This window comes from Grampus griseus (assembly GCF_964374135.1).
Source record: "Grampus griseus genome assembly, chromosome: 1".
Lineage (NCBI taxonomy): Eukaryota > Metazoa > Chordata > Mammalia > Artiodactyla > Delphinidae > Grampus > Grampus griseus.
Genome location: NC_139017.1, coordinates 110,098,178 through 110,118,298, shown reverse-complemented (window position 1 = coordinate 110,118,298; position 20,121 = coordinate 110,098,178). Strand labels below are relative to the sequence as shown.

Here is a 20,121-nt window from a genome sequence, read left to right as displayed (position 1 = left end):
CAGGTTAAAAACAAAAGCCACGTACAAGAATGTTCAAACAGCTGTTCACAATTACAGACAACTTGAAAAATTCTAACTCTCCATCAATGGGAGAGTGAATAAAAGTCGTATACTCATTCCCTTGGACTTTTATACAACAGTCAAAATGAATGAAATTAAAGGGCACACAACAATCCGGAGCATCTTAATTATCAATGGTTAAGTTTTTAAAAAATACATACCAGTCATTACATACAGTATGAAACTCTTTTAATAGAAGTAAAGACAATTAAATTTTAAAAATACTTACGAGGAATACACATAGATATAATAAGAATATATAAAGAAAGAAAGCAAGGGACTGGGGAATACTGAATTTAAGAAAATGGCTACCTGAGACATAAAGGGCCAGGGGGATGGAAGGTAGTCATTTGATAAGAAAATAGATTATTGCCAAGATACTTGATTTGGGTGTTGGGTTCACAAATAGTACAATAACTTAAAAACACTAACTAAATAAAAGCAGACCACATATGGACCAATAATGAGGAAGTATCATGAAATAGGCCTAGGATTAATCTAATTCTGGGAAACTAAAATCCTAGAGGTTCTGAAAAATTTATAAATCCCAAAAAGCTACTTTGACTAATTCAATGTATTTAATACTTCTGCAATTCAGGTATTTGCAAGGGAACACTTTTTTTAAAAAGTAAATATGAACAAACACAGTTATCCTAATTTCAGTTCACCAAAGTAGAATTTTCACTTCTTATTTTATCTAATTAAAGGGACTCCTTGTAAAGATGACAGTGAGAGATGAAAAGAGAAAGACTTTCAAACATACAGACTGAATGAAGATACGATTTTTCTCCATAGGTACAAACGTATAGAAAATTGGGAGCATATAAAAGAAGAATTGAATTTGTTTCTCTTTAAAACAGCCATATTTAAAGAAGTGATATTGGTTTTCTCGGAAAAAGGCAAATTTAGAATAAACATCTGTTTAAAAACTCATTCTACGAGGCCACCATCACCTTGATACCAAAACCAGAAAAGGATGTCACAAAGAAAGAAAACTACAGGCCAGTATCACTGATGAACATAGATGCAAAAATCCTCAACAAAATACTAGCAAACAGAATCCAACAGCACATTAAAAGGATCATACATCATGATCAAGTGGGGTTTATTCCAAGAATGCAAGGATTCTTCAATATACGCAAATCAAACAATGTGATACACCATATTAACAAATTGAAGGAGAAAAACCATATGATCATCTCAATAGATGCAGAGAAAGCTTTCAACAAAATTCAACACCAATTTATGATAAAAACCCTGCAGAAAGTAGACATAGAGGGAACTTTCCTCAACATAATAAAGGCCATATATGACAAACCCATAGCCAACATCATCCTCAATGGTGAAAAACTGAAAGCATTTCCATTAATATCAGGAAAAGACAAGGTTGATCACTCTCACCACTCTTATTCAACATAGTTTTGGAAGTTTTAGCCACAGCAATCAGAGAAGAAAAGGAAATAAAAGGAATACAAACTAGAAAAGAAGAAGTAAAGCTGTCACTGTTTGCAGATGACATGATACTATACATAGAGAATCCTAAAGATGCTACCAGAAAACTACTAGAGCTAATCAATGAATTTGGTAAAGTGGCAGGATACAAAATTAATGCACAGAAATCTCTGGCATTCCTATACACTAGTGATGAAAAATCTGAAAGTGAAATCAAGAAAACACTCCCATTTACCATTGCAACAAAAAGAATAAAATATCTAGGAATAAACCTACCTAAGGAGACAAAAGACCTGTATGCAGAAAATTATAAGACACTGATGAAAGATATCAAAGATGATACAAATAGATGGAGAGATATACCATGTTCTTGGACTGGAAGAATCAACATTGTGAAAATGACTCTACTACCCAAAGCAATGTACAGATTCAATGCAATACCTATCAAACTACCACTGGCACTTTTCACAGAACTAGAACAAAAAATTTCACAATTTGTATAGAAACACAAAAGACCCTGAATAGCCAAAGCAATCTTGAGAACGAAAAATGGAGCTGGAGGAATCAGGCTCCCTGACTTCAGACTATACTACAAAGCTACAGTAATCAAGACAGTATGGTACTGGCACAAAAACAGAAAGATAGATCAATGGAACAGGATAGAAAGGTCAGAGATAAACCCATGCACATATGGTCACCTTATCTTTGATAAAGGAGGCAGGAATGTACAGTGGAGAAAGGACAGCCTCTTCAATAAGTGGTGCTGGGAAAACTGGACAGGTACATGTAAAAGTATGAGATTAGATCACTCCCTAACACCACACACAAAAATAATCTCAAAATGGATTAAAGACCTAAATGTAATGCCAGAAACTATCAAACTGTTAGAGGAAAACATAGGCAGAACACTCTATGACATAAATCACAGCAAGATCCTTTTTGACCCACCTCCTAGAGAAATGGAAATAAAAGCAAAAATAAACAAATGGGACCTAATGAAACTTCAAAGCTTTTGCACAGCAAAGGAAACCATAAACATAAACAAGACCAAAAGACAACCCTCAGAATGGGAGAAAAATATTTGCAAATGAAGCAACTGACAAAGGATTAATCTTCAAAATTTATAAGCAGCTCATGCAGCTCAATAACAAAAACAAACAAACAACCCAATCCAAAAATGGGCAGAAGACCTAAATAGACATTTCTCCAAAGAAGATATACAGACTGCCAACAAACACATTCTTTCATGTGTTTCAACATCATTAATCATTAGAGAAATGCAAATCAAAGCTACTTTCATGTGTTTCAACATCATTAATCATTAGAGAAATGCAAATCAAAACTACAATGAGATATCATCTCACACAGTCAGAATGGCCATCATCAAAAAATCTACAAACAATAAATGCTGGAGAGGGTGTGGAGAAAAGGAACACTCTTGCACTGCTGGTGGGAATGTGAATTGGTACAGCCACTGTGGAGAACAGTATGAAGGTTCCTTAAAAAGCTACAAATAGAACTACCATATGACCCAGCAATCCCACTAATGGGCATATATCCTGAGAAAACCATAATTCAAAAATAGTCTTGTACCAAAATGTTCATTGCAGCTCTATTTACAATATTCCAGAGATGGAAACAACCTAAGTGTCCATCATCGGATGAATGGATAAAGAAGATGTGGCACATATATACAATGGAATATTACTCAGCCATAAAAAGAAACGAAATTGAGCTATTTGTAATGAAGTGGATAAACCTGGAGTCTGTCATACAGAGTGAAGTAAGTCAGAAAGAGAAAGACAAATACCGTATGCTAACACATACATATGGAATTTAAGAAAAAAAAATGTCATGAAGAACCTAGGAGTAAGACAGGAATAAAGACACAGACCTACTAGAGAATTGACTTGAGGATATGGGGAGGGGGAAGGGTAAGCTGTGACAAAGTGAGAGAGTGGCATGGACATATAAACACTACCAAACGTAAAATAGCTAGCTAGTGGGAAGTAGTCGCATAGCACAGGGAGATCAGCTCAGTGCTTTGTGACCGCCTGGAGGGGTGGGATAGGGAGGGTGGGAGGGAGGGAGACGCAAGAGGGAAGAGATATGGGAACATATGTATATGTATAACTGATTCACTTTGTTATAAAGCAGAAACTAACACACCATTGTAAAGCAATTATACTCCAATAAAGATGAAAAATAAATAAATAAAGCAAAAAAAATCAATTTAGGGAAAAAATTTCAAAATAACATTTTATTTATAGAAGAATATCAACTACAGCTTCTCACAGTGAATTGTGTAAGCAGCATGATTCCTTCCTTTCCTACTCCAGCTTCTTTCACTGTGAAGTGGGAACAGTATGTAAACCCTACAGGTGTCAGGGGTGTGTGGGCTGAAGGGGAGGAGAATGAGGAGAGATAATGCAATCTGTAATAAAGTAGCTTGTGAAAAAAATTGTCCTGGAAAAGCTTGTTATTAGATAATGAAATCTTAATTATGAAAAGGGATTTAAAAATTTTTGATATGAGTTGTTCACAATAATACTGATATAATTTGGATATCAGACATTAATTCATACTTTTTATCTTTTTACGATTTTCAGTTAAGCTAATAGTTTAACCTTTTATATTTTTAATGTAGAAAACAGGACTCATAATTGATGTGATACAAGAATCAACACTAGCAGTAAACAGCAAATTTTAATCAATTCTCTTCTCAACTTCCCTCCCTCCTTTCTATGTATTAGTGAGTAATAACAGGCCAAAAGTCATAACGCAGGAAGAATTTAAAAAGCAGCAAAGATAACCCATAAATTGGTTTCAAGAATAAATATGAGTTCTACATAATAAATGCAATTAAAATGTTAACAATACTGGAAATTTTAACATTATCTTCGTTTCATATTCTATTATTAAATAATTATTCAGCTTTAAAGTGACACAGCATTTGAGATGACGAGTTATTCGTTATTCCTTCTGAATATGTGCACAGTGAAATCCATAGGATGCAACAGAACCAAAGAGGAGGGCAGCTCACATGAACTGGCTGCCTGCTCCGCGCCAAGCACTGCTCTCCGTACATCACTTAGAGGAGGCTCTCTTGGCCGCTACTCTGTATATGCTTTGTTCTTAATTTCGAGGGAATTTTAAAGCATGATGGTCTAATATACTAGCCTACACATGGCTAAAAGCAGCAACTTCGGAAAACGGCCCAGGAGTTAGGGACAGGGAATGCAGCTGTGCCACTCCTCATGTTTCCTCCAACATGGAGACGGATAAATCTTCAGGCCTCTTGCAACCCAGCAAACAACTCTGCCTGAGGAGTGATCTCCCAGATTGTGAGACCAGCATGGTCTGGGCAACCCAGAAACTTGCTCGTTCTTTGCCAGAGCACCTTCTGGGAAGATACATTCTCCTTTGCTTCCCTTCATCTTTCAATTTCAAGCTCTGGTCCTGGAGAAAGGAGTGGGTTAGAGAGACCTGTAATTTGGAGGATATGAGGGCATATAAACCAAGGAAGCAAGAGCCCAAACCCTTCATCTCTCCTCTGAGTCTTCACACAGCCTCACTCCTCTGCCTGGAACAGTCTTGCTCCAACTGTTCACCTGGTGAACTTCTATGTTTTACCTCAAACATCACTTCTCCAGGGAGACCTTTACCTGCCACTAAACTATTGTATGATCCCTGAATGCCCAACTCTTCCCCTATTAATAATTATCTCACTTTATTTTAATTTCCTGTTTAGTTAATGGAGACTGTTGGCTACATAAAAAGAGGAATTATACCAGTATACCTACCATGTCCCCAAGGCTCAAAAGAGGTCTAGCACTTAGTAGGTGTTTGTCTTAGTGAAAATGCTTCTTGCAAGAAAGTGAAACCTATGCAAACAAGGTAAAAATCAGAGCTAACACTTATTGAAGCCTTACAATGGACCAAACACTGTTCTAATCACTTTTACATATAGCAATTCATTTAATCCTCAAAATAAAAACACTGAGATAGATAACACTGGTCCACAATCCCTTTCCAAAAATCTTGAGGCTAGATTTCATAATCATACACATTACTATTTCCACAGGAAAACATGTGAATATTCAAACCAAGAGACAGACAAAAATAACTTCCTGTAGGGTCATTGTCTCCAAAGGAGTTCCGGCGGGTTAGGTTTTGCTGCCTAATGGTTATGAAAAATGTTTGGTTCTGAAAACATTTTGGATCTCATTTTATGGATGAGAAAACCCAGGCATAGAGCAGATAAGTAACTTACCCAGGATTGCACAGTTAGGTAATGGATAGCTATGTAGCCTGACCCATGATCTTAACCACTACCTGACAATGCCTCATAATTAATTTGATCTGTCCTGGTGCCAACAGCAAAATCCTAGAAGAGATTGTCTCTTCTTAGATTCAGATTCACCTCTAGTCAAGTAATACTTGGGAAAATGGGTGGAGTCACTGTGTACAAACAAGGTTGCCCAGGCACCCCCTCCAATAAGGCCATGCAGTCCATCAGGAACCAGTTTGCTTAAAAGGCCACACAGATGGGGAGACAATGCCTGTACCTCTAGCAAAACACTGGCTGAGTAATTTTAGGAAGGCAGAAAACAGGCAAGAAATCAGACTGGGATGAGGAAAATTAGTGTCAGTTCTATCTGCAATGCTATTTGGATTTCTGGGTGTTTTGCAGTTAGAAGTAAATGGATGGGAGATGAATAACTTGTGAAACACAAAAACAAATAGTCAGCAAGGTGCCCTTTGTGTTTACCTGTGGACTCATGTGAGGCTAACTTATAGAATATATTAGGTAATGGATCCATTTCCTGACATTGTGACTTTTAAAAGCATCCCGATCCAACATCAAGCTCTCCAAGGGAAAAAATAAATGGGATATTCAGTCAATGAAAGCATTAATAAAATGAAAAGATTTATCTTTTCCATATGAAATATAGCACACTTGAAGGCATAAAGCCCACAGACAAATTCATATTTTGCAAGAACATACAGATGCTGAATGACAAACTGCTCCATATGGCTGAACAGTTGGTCCTAAATTAAAATAATGGCATGAGGTGAGGGAGGTTTAGAAATAACATTAAAAACACTACATGCTGTACTAATGATGCATGCAGCAGCCGTGACATAGAGTAAAGGCATCTTTGCTGATGGAAAATGAACAGCCCTGTACAGCATCTATGTCAGCCCAAATGAAAAAGAGATGGAAAATAATAACGTCAAAATTCATGCAGAAGCAGCTACAGTAGGTATTTAAAAAATTGCTATTTAGAGAAGAAATACTTGATAAACAAGGGTTTCTTAGAACCCCAAAATAAATGCAAATATTGTACAACCTTATTATCACTACTTATTTCTCTTCCTTCTCCAATCTTAGTTTATGCCTAGATATCAGAGAATAAGCTTTTCAGAAAATTTGGCATTCTTCACAGCCCACCATTGCTGTGATATTTTCATACTTCAAGTATATTCCTTACAAACTATATAAAGCAACTGCATTCTTAGCAGAAAGCTGAATTATGCTAGTGTGGAGTTACCACAACATGCATTAAGTAAGATCAGCTGATTCCATTTTCACCTGGTGAGGATGCCTTTCAGTAGTTTAGTCCTACATCACTGACCTTTAAATTTTACTCCCATTAAGAAAAATTTGAAATAAGACATGTGGAAGAGTTTGTGTGTGTGGCATTCTAATCTTAAGAGTTTTGCAATATTCAAATGAAAAACTAGCAAAAGCTTCCAATACTGGAGCAGAAAAAGTGAGATACATATTTCAACAATGGTTTCTAAATGGAATTAAGAGATTTAAATGAGTCTTGTGCATTCCACATCTAGAATTCTCCTTGCGACATGGTCGTCTCTCAATCAATATTGTTGAGTGCATGTTTTAATGAGCAAATAAATAAATGAATGAATAAACAACTCTCAAAATCCCCAATAGTGCCTAGTATAGCTCTTGAACAAAATTGGCAACCAATAAATGTTTGTCAAATTAAATTGTATCACACACAACCTTTGTGGTAGTCATGGAGACATGCCATTTGAATCAACCAGCTTCTAAGAGTGCAGTTAGCTGACAGCATCCCCATTCAGGATTTGTTACAACAGTCAAGCCAAGCTTATACTCTCCCCAGGCTGCTCCCGACCAAGGATTGAGCACGGTTGGGATACCAGAGGGGGAATATTTCTGCCCAGTGTGATCCTTCTAACAGGCAATCTGTGTTCTGGGCTCCCCATCAGCCTGACAGGCCTTTCTCAGAACTTCACTAAAGTCTGAAGATCTTCCTCCCCAATCCTCCTGCCTTCCATTCACTGGTGTTAGACCAATATTGCAGGTGGAAGGCTCTTCTACCTGCTCAAACTTTCTCTCCCCTTTATCCTTCTTGGGTGTCTTCTCTCATAAATGTCTTTCACTTCTAATTCTGTCTTATGTCTGCTTCCCAGGGAACTGAACTGACATAGCCATCCAATGATTATTGACTATCATCATAGTCCAAAGGATAGATCTGATTAATCCACATCTAGATGTTAAATGAGTTAAGTTCTTGGCCTTCTAAATGGGTAACTTTTAATAATACCTAATGCTACATTCTAAAGCCGACCCACATTTCTAGGTTTCTTTTTTGTCTTGGTTGCAGTTTCTAGCTTTATAAAGCAATAGCACAGGTTTCAAACAGATAGTCAAATGAAGAGTCAACATGTTACAACCCAACAGACAAATTTTTATACTTCATTTATACATATTCTACATAAAATAATTCTACACATGAAGAGTTCTTAGTAATAAAATACATCAGAGAAACAGCCTGGCATGAAGATCCTTAGAAGGAAAAAAATTCACCTGCATTTTATACCTTCTAAGCCTAGAGCACCTTTGCCATATGATGGCTTACTTCCTCACAAGAACTCTCCAATACTTAATGCTACGAACCTCAGAGAAGTTGTGAGAGGTTACCTGCCCCCGCAAAAAGGGCAGGGGCAGTACTGAACCCAAGTCCATACGACTACAAGTCCAGTTCCTCTTTCCACTACCTATTATTGCCCCTTTAGTTTAATATCAACATATAAAAGCTTTAAAAAAAAAATTTCAATACACTTTGCAGCTAATTATTATATTGGCTCTCTTGTTGTCAAGAAAAAAAATATTCCAGTCAGTCAGTCATTCTCTGATCCCACTTTACCTCTGATTTCATCTGAAATAAACAAGGTAGGGAATAATGTATAATATATACATTATTATAAATACATAAGGAAGTCTCATCCATCGCTATATATCCAGGAAATTAGAGTCTGTTTTGGGGGAAAAAAGCCTTTTAAAGAACAAAATGTTGATGAAAGAACAGGAAACAGAGTAATCGTAACAACTGGAAGAAAAGTTGCTACAGATAAGTTGCATACTGTGTAAATACTGGGCTTCCTCTTCTCATCATAACCTACACCTAGCATCCCTCAGCCACCTTTCTGGACCCTCCATGAACCTGGGCAACTTTGCAAGATAAACTTATTCTTGTTAAGATCAGCCCTTACTCTTCTCTGAGAGTCAAAATTCAAGCTATGAAATAATGCCATTTGCAGCAACATGGATTGCCATACTGAGTGAAGTAAGTCAGACAGAGAAAGACAAATATTGGGTTGGCCAAAAAGCTCATTCGGGTTTTTCCGTACAGTGTAATGGAAAAAAACACAAACGGACTTTTTGGCCAACCCAATATCATATGATATCGCTTATATATGGAATCAAAAAAAAATAAGGTACAAATGAACTTATCTAAAAACAGAAATAGAGGCACAGATGCAGAAAACAAACTTATGGTTACCAGGGTGTGAGGGAAGAGGAGGGATAAATTGGGAGATAGGGATTGACATATACACACTACTATATATAAAATAGATAACTAATCAGGATGTACTATATAGCCCAGGGAACTCTACTCAATACTCTGTAATGACCTATATGGGAAAAGAATCTAATAGAGTGTATATATGTATAACTGATTCACTTTGCTGTACAGCAGAAACTAACACAACATTGTAAATCAACTATACTCCAATAATTTTTTTTTTTTTAAATTCAAGCTATGAATTCTTCTGCCCCAAATAGAACTGTCTATTAAATTACCTTGTAGAAGAATGACTATAACTGCTTGGGTAGCTTTGTGTTGGAGATGGGACATCTTATCACTGATAACAAGCACAAAGGAAATATAGTAGCTTTGAGTAATGCCAAAATGGAAGATGCAACAAAGGAGTTCAAAGAAAAAGAAAAAGGTGTTTAAGTTGTAATAAAAAACATGCCCTCTCTCATCAGTGCTCTCACTCCCTTAACATAACAGGGTATGATGAATACAGAGATGCAGATGCACATCTGAGAACTGGAGGGAAGGATTACACAAAGATAACTTACTCCAAATATTCTTAGAGTAAATCAGTATAGCAGAAGTCACTATACTGACACAAGTACTTGCTAGTAAATTTAGAAGCAAGTATTTACTTTTACTCGAAATTTATAAACACAATCGAGCATAACAACCCTAAAACATGAAATAGATTGTTTCTTCTAATTGATAAACATTATTACTATTCATGCACATCATTTGATCACCCCATACAATGTTTTATCAGACCTTCTCATATCACATGTTAAAAAAAATAACAGCATTATCTTAATTTGTTGATGTTCAGATAAATACATAGCACTAGTAAAGAAACAAGGGTAAAGAAAGAAGAAGCTAACTTGCTATTGACAGGATCCACAAAAGAGTCTAGATTTGAATCAACTGAACAAATGTTTATAGAAAGCCTACAGCTGACTACAAAGTAAGACACACCTCCCCCCCTCGCCCCTGGCTTTTAGAAAGGTGGAAAAATTAATACAGAAACCTCTCAAGTCAGATCATAAGTACAACTGAGTATGAAGTACTGTGAGGATTTAGAATAGGGAAAGATAATATCTGGTTATGGGGGAATACAGACAGGCCTCACAGAAATGCCTGTGTCTCCCTGTCATTGTTTCATTTCTAAAAAGATTATGTTCACTTGAAAAAAAACAGAAATATACAAAAACAAAAGGAAACATGACACCAAATATTACCACTTTCCTTCCTCTGGCTCAGTAAGTCTATCCTCCAGAAATAAAATATCTTAATTTTTGAAATTTTTTAACACTAGATATATATTTTTAAAACAGTAAAAATCAGAGTGGTGATTTAAAGTAGAACAACACATATTACTGTATAACTTGTTTGTTTAATTTACTATCTTGGTATAAGATGGCATATGAAAAGGAAAAAGGCACTCTCTCTTTGAGATGCCCAAGGCAATGGTGACCTTAATGGACATCCTTGCAAACCCTCTGATAGAATTTCTCAGCAGGAAAATAACTGAGAAGGTTCTCATGTAAGAACTTAGAAGGCTACACGTGGTCTGTCTAGATCCACGCTCTTAAATGCAGTAGTCACTAGACACATTTGGCTATTTACATTTAAGTTAATTAAAATTAAAAGTTCAGTTCCTTAGTCACAATAGCCACATTTCAAGATCTCACTCAATGGCCACATGTAGCTAGTGACCACCGTATTGGACATCACAGATACAGAACATATCCGTCATTGCAGAAAGTTCTATGGGACAACACTCACAGTAAATAAACCTGGTATTTTTATTTCACCTGGCTAGAGAATGGATTGGTCACAAAGACTGCATGGGTAACTAATGAAGAATAAAGATGAAAGTCACCCCAATCTGGAAGGCTCCCTCAGTGCCAACGTGAACCACACTTAGTTGGCCTTCATCACTCTGAACCAGAATGCTTCCCATATGTGAAAAGAAATGCCTGACGGCTGATGGACTCATGACCTCCCAGAAACCATGCACTTGGTGGCTGCTTATCGCTTATATTCTTCACTCATGATTAGTAAAATCTGGCTAATTCTACCAATGTACATATGTTGCATATGTCACAAGTCATAATCTTGTGCTGTATCTCAAGTTAAGATCTATGATTCCAGAATAGCACTCAATTTAACACAACTGAATAGTATGGATGTACTATAATTTATTTAACCATAAATCTACTGATAGATATTTAGGCTGCTTCAAGTGTTTTGCTTGTACAAATACCACTGCAGTGAATGCTCATGTGCATAAATCTTTTACACATACATTTTATACAGATTATTATTCTGTAGGACAGAATGCTGGAAGTGGTTTTGCTGAGTCATAAGGTTGTGAACATTTGTAACTTTAATAGATACAGCAAACTACCTTTCTAAAGAGCTGTACCGATGTGTTCTCTCTCTAATAGTATAATAAAGCCCCTTTTATCCAGACTATTTCCATCATTGCATATTATGTCTTATTAATTTTTGCCGATATGTTTTTTACTTGCTTTTCCTTCAGCATTAGTGAGGACAAGATCTAGTTACATGTTAATTGGCTCTTTGAAGATCCATAAATTGTCTTTTCATGGCTTTTTTATATGCTTTTCCATTTTATTTATTAACTTTACAAGATAGTGTGTCTTCTGCTGATTGATCGGTAGGAAGTATTGGTTTACTTGTGCTACTTTGTGTTTTATGTGCTGCAAACATCTGTCCTCTTCAACATCCACCCCTTTCCCCTGCCACCCAATTCTCCTCACCATTTCTGCCTTTTAACCTGGTTTAAGACATCTTTTGCCATCCATTAAGTTTTTATGTCATCAAATATGTCGTTCTTCTCATTTATGATTTCTGGGTTCTAAAACCTAAGTCTTCCTTATGAAGTTGTTTCTTCATTCTAAGATTATAAACATAGCTTTCTGTATTTTCTTTTAAACTTTTAATATTTTTTTACATATAAAACTATCATCTATCTGGAATTTATTTCTGCATATGGTGAGAGGTAATGCTCCAACTTAATTTTCTTACAAATAGGTAGTCAATTGTTTCAGTATCATTTAGGGGAAAAAATTATCTTTACTCCACTGATTTGAAATGTCACATTTATCAAGTATTAATATCTTATAAGTATTTTAATCTGTTTCTGGGTTATCTATTTTGCTTTAATTACCAATTTAGCTAAACTCTTCTATCTTCTAGGTTACAAAAAGTACAAGGACTTGAAAAGATTCAGGGTTCCAATTCCATGAAGAGGTCCTTATTTTAATGAATAAGGCCACAGTTAGTGACTTGACAAACAGGAGTACTGGGCTTACAGTATGTTTTCAATCTACTTCTGTTACCAGCTTTGTTACACCCTCCTCAACAGCAGCAGTGTTTGGCACATGACAGGACACTAAGTTGTCCTTTGTTGAATGAGTTAATGCTTAATAATGAGTTCAGTTTACTCAGAGGAAAGTACGTAACTTCAAAGTCATTATTTGATCGCTGTCAACTTTCAGCTTACTAGCAATAAGTCCTAGAAAGGGGAAGTAATAGTTTGCACTATTTAGGAATACAACAGCTTCACTAAAGCTATTAAAATAGTACATCTCCCCCCAGATAATGTTGCAATGCATCTATGGGCCCCTCGGGCTGCTGGCCACTCCCCTCTCCTACTCTCTGAGATGTTGTACTGTCTCTGAAAATCTCCAAAGCCCCTCCCCATTGGAGGAGAACCTTCACATCTTCCCACCACAATGCCACAGACTCTACCTTCCCTCCTATTAGAATAAGTGCTCCTGGTAGGACAAACCTTCCCAGCTTACTCACTTCGAGGATTTTCTATCACCTCTCTTTTCTGTACCATTCCTCTCTTCTAGATCATTCTCATCAGCAACTAACAAGTGTAAATAGCTTCATCTTAAAACAAACAAACAAACAAACAAAAAAATACCTTGTCCTCAACCCACATACCTCTCCAGCTACCACCACATTTAACTTTCCCCTCTATAGCAAAATTCCTTGAAAAAGTGCTTGGACTAGCTGTGCTTTTTCCCATTTCTTGAACCTACTCCATTCAAGTTTTACTCCCCACCATTCCCCTGAATTTGTTATGATCAGGTAACCATTAACCTCCAAGTTGTCAAAAACAACAGTCAGGTCTTGGTGTTCATCTTATAACTCCTATCAGCAACATCTGACTCAGTCGATCACTCCATCCCTGAAATAATTGCTTTACTTGGTCTCAAGGACCCCAAGTTCCCATGGTTTTTCATACTTTACTGGCTGCTCCTTCTTAGTCCCCTTAGATTAATCCCTCCACCCCATCTCTCTGATTTCTATACATAGAAGTGGCCCAGGGCTCAGTCCTCAAAACTCTTCTCTTTTCTAACCACACTTACTCTCTAGGTAACCTCATCTAGTCCCAAGGCTTAAATATCCTAGTGACCCTTAAATTTTGTATCTCCATATGCAACCTTAGCTCTGAACTAAAAAACTCATATATACACCTACACACTCAATATCTTCAGTTGGATGTCTAACCAATATATCAACCTTAGCAGGTCCAAAACCAAAATCAAAGTAAAACAAAACAACAGGAACAACAAAGCCCTGCTCTTTCTCCAGCATCCACCCAATTCAGTTACCACCCTAGCTAAGCAACCATTAGCTCTTGCCTCAGTTACTCGAAAAACCTACCTGGTCTCTACTTCTGTTCTGCCACATTCCCTCTCCCCTAGTTCTATTCTTCACAAGTAGCTCTCATGAACCTTCTAAATTATAAACCAGACTATGTAACTCCTCTGCTCAAAATTTTCCAGTGTTTTTTCATTACTTGGAATAAAACCCAAAGACTGCCCATGGCCTGTAAAGTTGTGATCTGACCCCTGATTATCTATCCAACTGTCACCTCCACATCACTCACTCTTAACCAGCACAAACCAACTATCCTGTACATAAGGAAATAAATGGTGTCTCCTGTCTCATGGATACATCAAGCTGACTTCTACCCCAGGGCCTCTGTATCTGCTCTTCCCTCTGTCTGATGCATTGTACCTACAGATGTCTGCATAGTAATTTTCTCATTTCATTTAGGTCACCTTCTCTCAATTTTTTAATCCTGATTTATTTTTCTTCATAGTACTTAATACTACCTTACATTCCAGTATATATTGGTTTATTGTCAAACACCTTAACTAGAATATAAGCTCTATGAGACCATGGAATCTTTTTTTAATCTACTTGTTTATCCTCAGAAGCTAGAACAGTGCCTGAAACATAGCAGATACATAATAAATATTTGTTGAGGAAATGAGTAAGCAGATGAGCATTTATATAGTTTGATTATGAATGTGGCTTAATGATCCTAGCTTAATACATAATCCAAAAGAGCAAACCTGTTTTTGGATATTCATTACTCACTTTTCGTTGTTTTACAGAGTCCAATTTTATGAGCCAATATGAAGCCACTTTTGTTTTATGATACTTCCAGTTATCAATCATCTGTTTTGGAGGAGAAACATTAAGAAATTTAATCTAATTAATTTGTGAAATGAAAGCACTATAATACTATTTACAATAAAGAATGTCTACTTTCATAAAAAGACATGCGAAAAGACTTTTAATGTAAGATAAAGAAGCCATCTGAATTTAAAGCTTTTCTCTTTTTGCTGTAAAAAAAGCACACAATCTCTAATGGTTGAAAGTCAAATGTCTTCAGGAATATAAGGTTTGGGAAGAAGCCCAAAACATAGATTTTTCATTTTAATTCCAAGAACTGTATTTACAACATCATTCACAGTAACAAAATATTGAATAACACATTAGAAGATAGCCTATATTTAATTAGGATTCCATTATGCCCCTGTTTTGTTTTTTGTGCAAATCTGCAAAATTTCTGAATATATATTCTAGTTATATATATTATAATGAATAGATAAAAAGAGTTGCTGCATAAGTAAACATATAGTAAATAATCTAATGTCTTGTATAATTATTAATATCTTTTATCAATTATATAAGCCTATATCCACGTTTTTTATAGAACAATCACAGTAGCCACAAATATTAGTTCTACTCTGATTATCTAATTTTTCATCTAGCTGATTCAGAAAGGTATTACATAACTTATATCTCTAAGATATAGAAATAAAATGTCTGGTACAAAGACATCCTACTTTATTGAATAAAATAACATATGTAAATAAAAATATATCTAGCATAATGCTTTATAACTAATGTCCATTTTTCTTCCTTTTCCCCTGATGTAACAAATAGCACCTCATTTGCAAACAAAATACCATTTCACTTTTTAAAAAATATATAACAAATGCAACGCATAATATTTGGGGATTTTGATTATAACTATGTTATGACTACAAAATACAAATTGCCATTATTGATTTGTTAACTAAGAAAGTCTTTTTTATTATTGTTTTTTGTTTGTTTTGTTTCTAGACAGCGCTTTTAGACAGGCCTAAAGTAAAGCTAAAAAGTGAAAAAAGCCAAATGTATGGCTGTGGTTTTTATCCTACAACTGGCCACTAGATGGTGCCTTCTCCTCTGGATTAAAAAAAAAACAAAAAAAAACAGGGAAACCAGAAAACAACGTTCTATTCTGAGGAATTATCTAAGAAGGACAATTTGAGAAGAATTCTTGAATGAAGAAATAGAACTCTGAGTGAAGAAATGCTCTTTCACCAAAAATATTCGAATACCTTGGACCTTCTTTCTAAATTAGGAGTAAGTCATTGACTTTAATGTGAATTTTAGGACTCTGACATTTTAGAACGTTCCACTGGGTGGTGCAAATGCTTGTGTAACAAGAAAACACACACAACATAAGCCATTTCAAAATCTGACTAACACCATGCAAGGTGTCACATTCAAATATTCTGGACACTTTATGCCCATGGCCCCACTTTTTTCCTTATTATCTCATTCCATAATAGATCTTTCTAAATCGTTACAGAAGCAGGCTTAACTTGATGTGTCTTTAATCATTAAGAACGATAATTATTTAACACTAATTATTTTCACTTGATGAAGCATCATTAAAATAGGACTATACACTAAAAGATATTTTGCATTGCTGATTATAAATGTGATTTCGTTGCTCGTGAATCATAACGATTAAAATAACCCCTGTATCTTCTAAAGCTTGTGGAGGTTGAAAAGAACATCAATTAAGTTTACTATGTCATTGAGGATAATGCCATCAAGCAATAAATTTTAATATTTTAAGAAGAAGAATAAAAAGGCACGAGCTCCTTGGTATTTTATATACATCAAATACTCACATCTTCTATCAGAAGTAATGATTCTGCATCTGATTTTCCTGGAAACCGGATCTTCATGTCCTTGAGAACAAATAAGGTCTGACTTGTTAGATCGTCTTCTTGTTCTTTTGGTCTCAGTTGCCGCAAAGACTCACTCTTAAATTTGAAAGAATACAGATATTTGGAGGGGGTCTTATTTCATTGTGCCACTATAATCTGAAAGATATTTCTAGGTAAAAATGATGCACTTTTAATTGACAAAATAACAATAAAAAAGGAAGAAAATAATGTTTTTACATTTATTCTTAGCATTAAAATCTTAGCATTAAAAGGGTATGATTTCCCAAGAGTGTCTTTCACACTTCCACACAGTTGTATTTTATGTAGCTCAAAATACTAAAACAAAAATACAAGTGTTTAAAAAAGACTTCCTGGTCAGTTTCATTTTCTACATATACCTTAGGCAATTCTTGATTAGAAAAAAAAGCATTCATTGTTACCCAGTGAAATTCATTCACTTATGTTCTTCAGACTCTTCCCTTTGGAAGCAACTTCCACATTAAATAAACAAATTAAATAAGTCCCTGGTCTATGTGAAGGTACATGGAGATATCTATTTGAGCATTTATAAAACTAATACTATATGTTAACAACACACAGGAAACATTATAAACAATGCCGTACTTCAGTGCTCTAAGGCTAATTTACCAATAGTTTATTTTTTAAAACTATTAATCAATAGTCCCATTAAGGAAAATTTTCCATACAACAAATTTCCCCAAATTTACAGATATACTGTACAGTACACTGGAAAATCACATATCTACTCAGATGATTTTCAACAAAATTATCCTACTCCATCAGCAAATGGAAAATAAAATACTATTCTCAGTGTTCATCCTCAAGTTCTGTGATACAGTGAAGTCTGCCTTTTAAGAGTCCATACTCAGTTATAGGTGAAGAAAGATGAATAAACGCAAATTCCAGGAGGCCATGAGTTGAATTATAGAAAGGATCTGAAGTTCAATCTGTCCTCCTTCCAGCTAATCTCTTTGCCACTTAAATCCTAAATACAGCGCTAATCTCAGGGGAGCAAAACAGAAGACTTACCATCGGAGAGTCGGTAGAGCTGGAATCATTTCTTTGAGGCGGATGCCCCACGTAGGAGGAAGCACGGTTTAAAGAATGTGACCGAGACCCTGAAGCTGACCGGGATGATGATATCACTTGTTGAGCAGAAAAGGGGCGGTTGTCTGCACTGGATGGTGATTGAGAAGAGATGGACCGAGGGCAACTGACTGAACGCCTTATGGAGCCTATGGATGATGGAGAGGAGGGATCGCACAGCAGCAGAGTTAGTAGAAGTTTTCCACTGTATTGGATCTATATAAAGTAATAATTAGCAGGGTGGCAGTAAATGTCAAAGCATAGGCATCATCATGAGAATATGAGTTTGGAGTTAATTCTTCAATTTAAGCAGTGAACTTGGTGCAGAACCCCTGTCATGTGTAAAGAATGGCTATCATGAGAATAATACTTATACAGTACTTTAATGTTCTAGTCTCAAAACATGACATAAAAGGAACAAAAGAAAGGAACGCTAACATGTATGGAGCTCCTTCTATAAACCAGGCATCATGCTAGGCGCTTCACTTTTATTTTTGTTCTCACAGAAACCCTCTGAAGTACAAATCTCCATCACCTGGAGACTCAGAGAAAGAAATTTCTCAAGGTCACATGACAAGAAAGTTACCAAGTTCAGATTTAAATCCTGACTTAATGGCAGCAGCCTCCCTCTTTCTATGACATCATGATGCCACCTACTATCTTCAGACTAGACTGGTCGCTCATCAGAATCTGTGTAGAGGTTAGAAATAGAATATTTTACAACAGGATTCATAGGGGGAAATGGATAGGAGTCTATATAATGGCCAGGATAAGTGGATGTTATAAAATTTAGGGCCCATGAGAATAAAATAATGATAATAAAACAGAAGAAAAACAAAGATTATCCTAATGAAGTTTAAATATGTAACTGGTTATTATAAGAGTAGTACTAGACAGATAAGTCTTCTTATTCACAGGACAGAAGAATTTTAAAAATTAGATTTACATTCCTATAGTAAAAGATTTAAGTGAAGAAAAATGTCTGGATCAAAAGGGTTGTTATCAGAACAACTAGGGAAAACCACAGAACATCTTCCTCAGGGCATATTGAGAACATTTAAAAAAGAGAACCAACTATTCCAGGTAAATTTTAATTCCTGACACAGAGAAATAGAATATCACTCAATATTATCAACATTTATATCTTTTTTAATACATATATTCTATATATCCTCTGTTGTATATTCTCTCTCGGCTTGGGAAATATATCAATCACTCTTCATTAATTAAATAATTTAATAAAACTCACATGAAGGCAGGATGAATACCCAAATATTTCTCTTCATTAGCTGTTGAAAAAAATTTAAACCTTTATAAAGGCAATGGACATGAACCTTATGTTTAGGGAAGTATTTCTAAAGAATATTTTGAATTGATGATAAGTCTAATAGTCCTCTTTTGGTTCTGGAGAGGACCAAAAATGTATACTCATTCAAGCTATAAAAGATGTTAAAAAAAAAAAAAAAAAACCTTCCATTTGTTCCAACCTCCTTCTGAACCTGAAAGTCACACTATTTTTTTAAAGAACGGTGCTTCTAAAAAGGGCTGTGTGGGGTACATAACACTCGTCAATCTTCTACTAAGAAATACCCATAAGCATGTACTAATACCTACACCTTGGCCCTGCTCTCTTCAAGGGCTTACAGTGATGGGTTTGGACATATATAATCTGATCATAGCTGCAGAAAGAAATATCCTTTCTCTTGAGTCACCAGAGATTTCCATTTTTTCTTCTGCATACACTAGAATTCAGACAGAATAACTAAATAGCTAGACATGCCAATGATACTTAGGTAGATTAACAATAAATGGTTGAAACTTGCATACACAAATTATCTGAGAAAAAAATACTTCATATAGTTTTGTGTAGGACTACCATATATCAAATCTAAATATATCCTTTGGTACTGTAACAATTTTAAATTGCCTAAATTAACTATCTACAACAGAAAGCATTGTACATAATCTGGATTTTTGTCCTCGGTTATCAACATCCCTTTGTAGAGAAAACTCAAGGAGTGTTTGTGGCTAAAATATTCCTTAGTGTAAGATTAAAGAGGGAATATAAAACAAATTGAAACCCTTGCTGCAATTCTTAATGACTATAAAAACGAATAACCAATAAGGAAAAAGATATTAATTGAAATAGACTAGCTATAAAGTGTGAATTTATGCTTAAAAACATTTCTAGTACACTCTTTGTCTGATCTCAATTTATTAACCTATTGGTCTGAGAAGAAAGAAGAATCTCAGAGCTATAGGAGCCCTAGCAATTTTTTCTCACC

The 20,121-nt window shown here is 35.5% G+C and overlaps 1 protein-coding gene across 6 annotated transcripts in view; it reads right to left on the bottom strand.

The window, feature by feature from the left end:
* Nucleotides 1-20,121, bottom strand: part of TTLL7 (tubulin tyrosine ligase like 7) — a 160,339-nt gene that overhangs the window by 18,416 nt on the left and 121,802 nt on the right. For all 6 annotated transcript variants that reach the window (XM_082656213.1, XM_082656215.1, XM_082656217.1 and 3 more), the window contains 3 exons: nucleotides 17,780-17,985; nucleotides 16,691-16,825; nucleotides 14,814-14,894 (listed from right to left, as the gene is read on the bottom strand). In XM_082656213.1, the coding sequence (XP_082512339.1) occupies nucleotides 14,814-14,894; nucleotides 16,691-16,825; nucleotides 17,780-17,985 (422 nt within the window). The remainder of the gene's footprint in view (nucleotides 1-14,813; nucleotides 14,895-16,690; nucleotides 16,826-17,779; nucleotides 17,986-20,121) is intronic.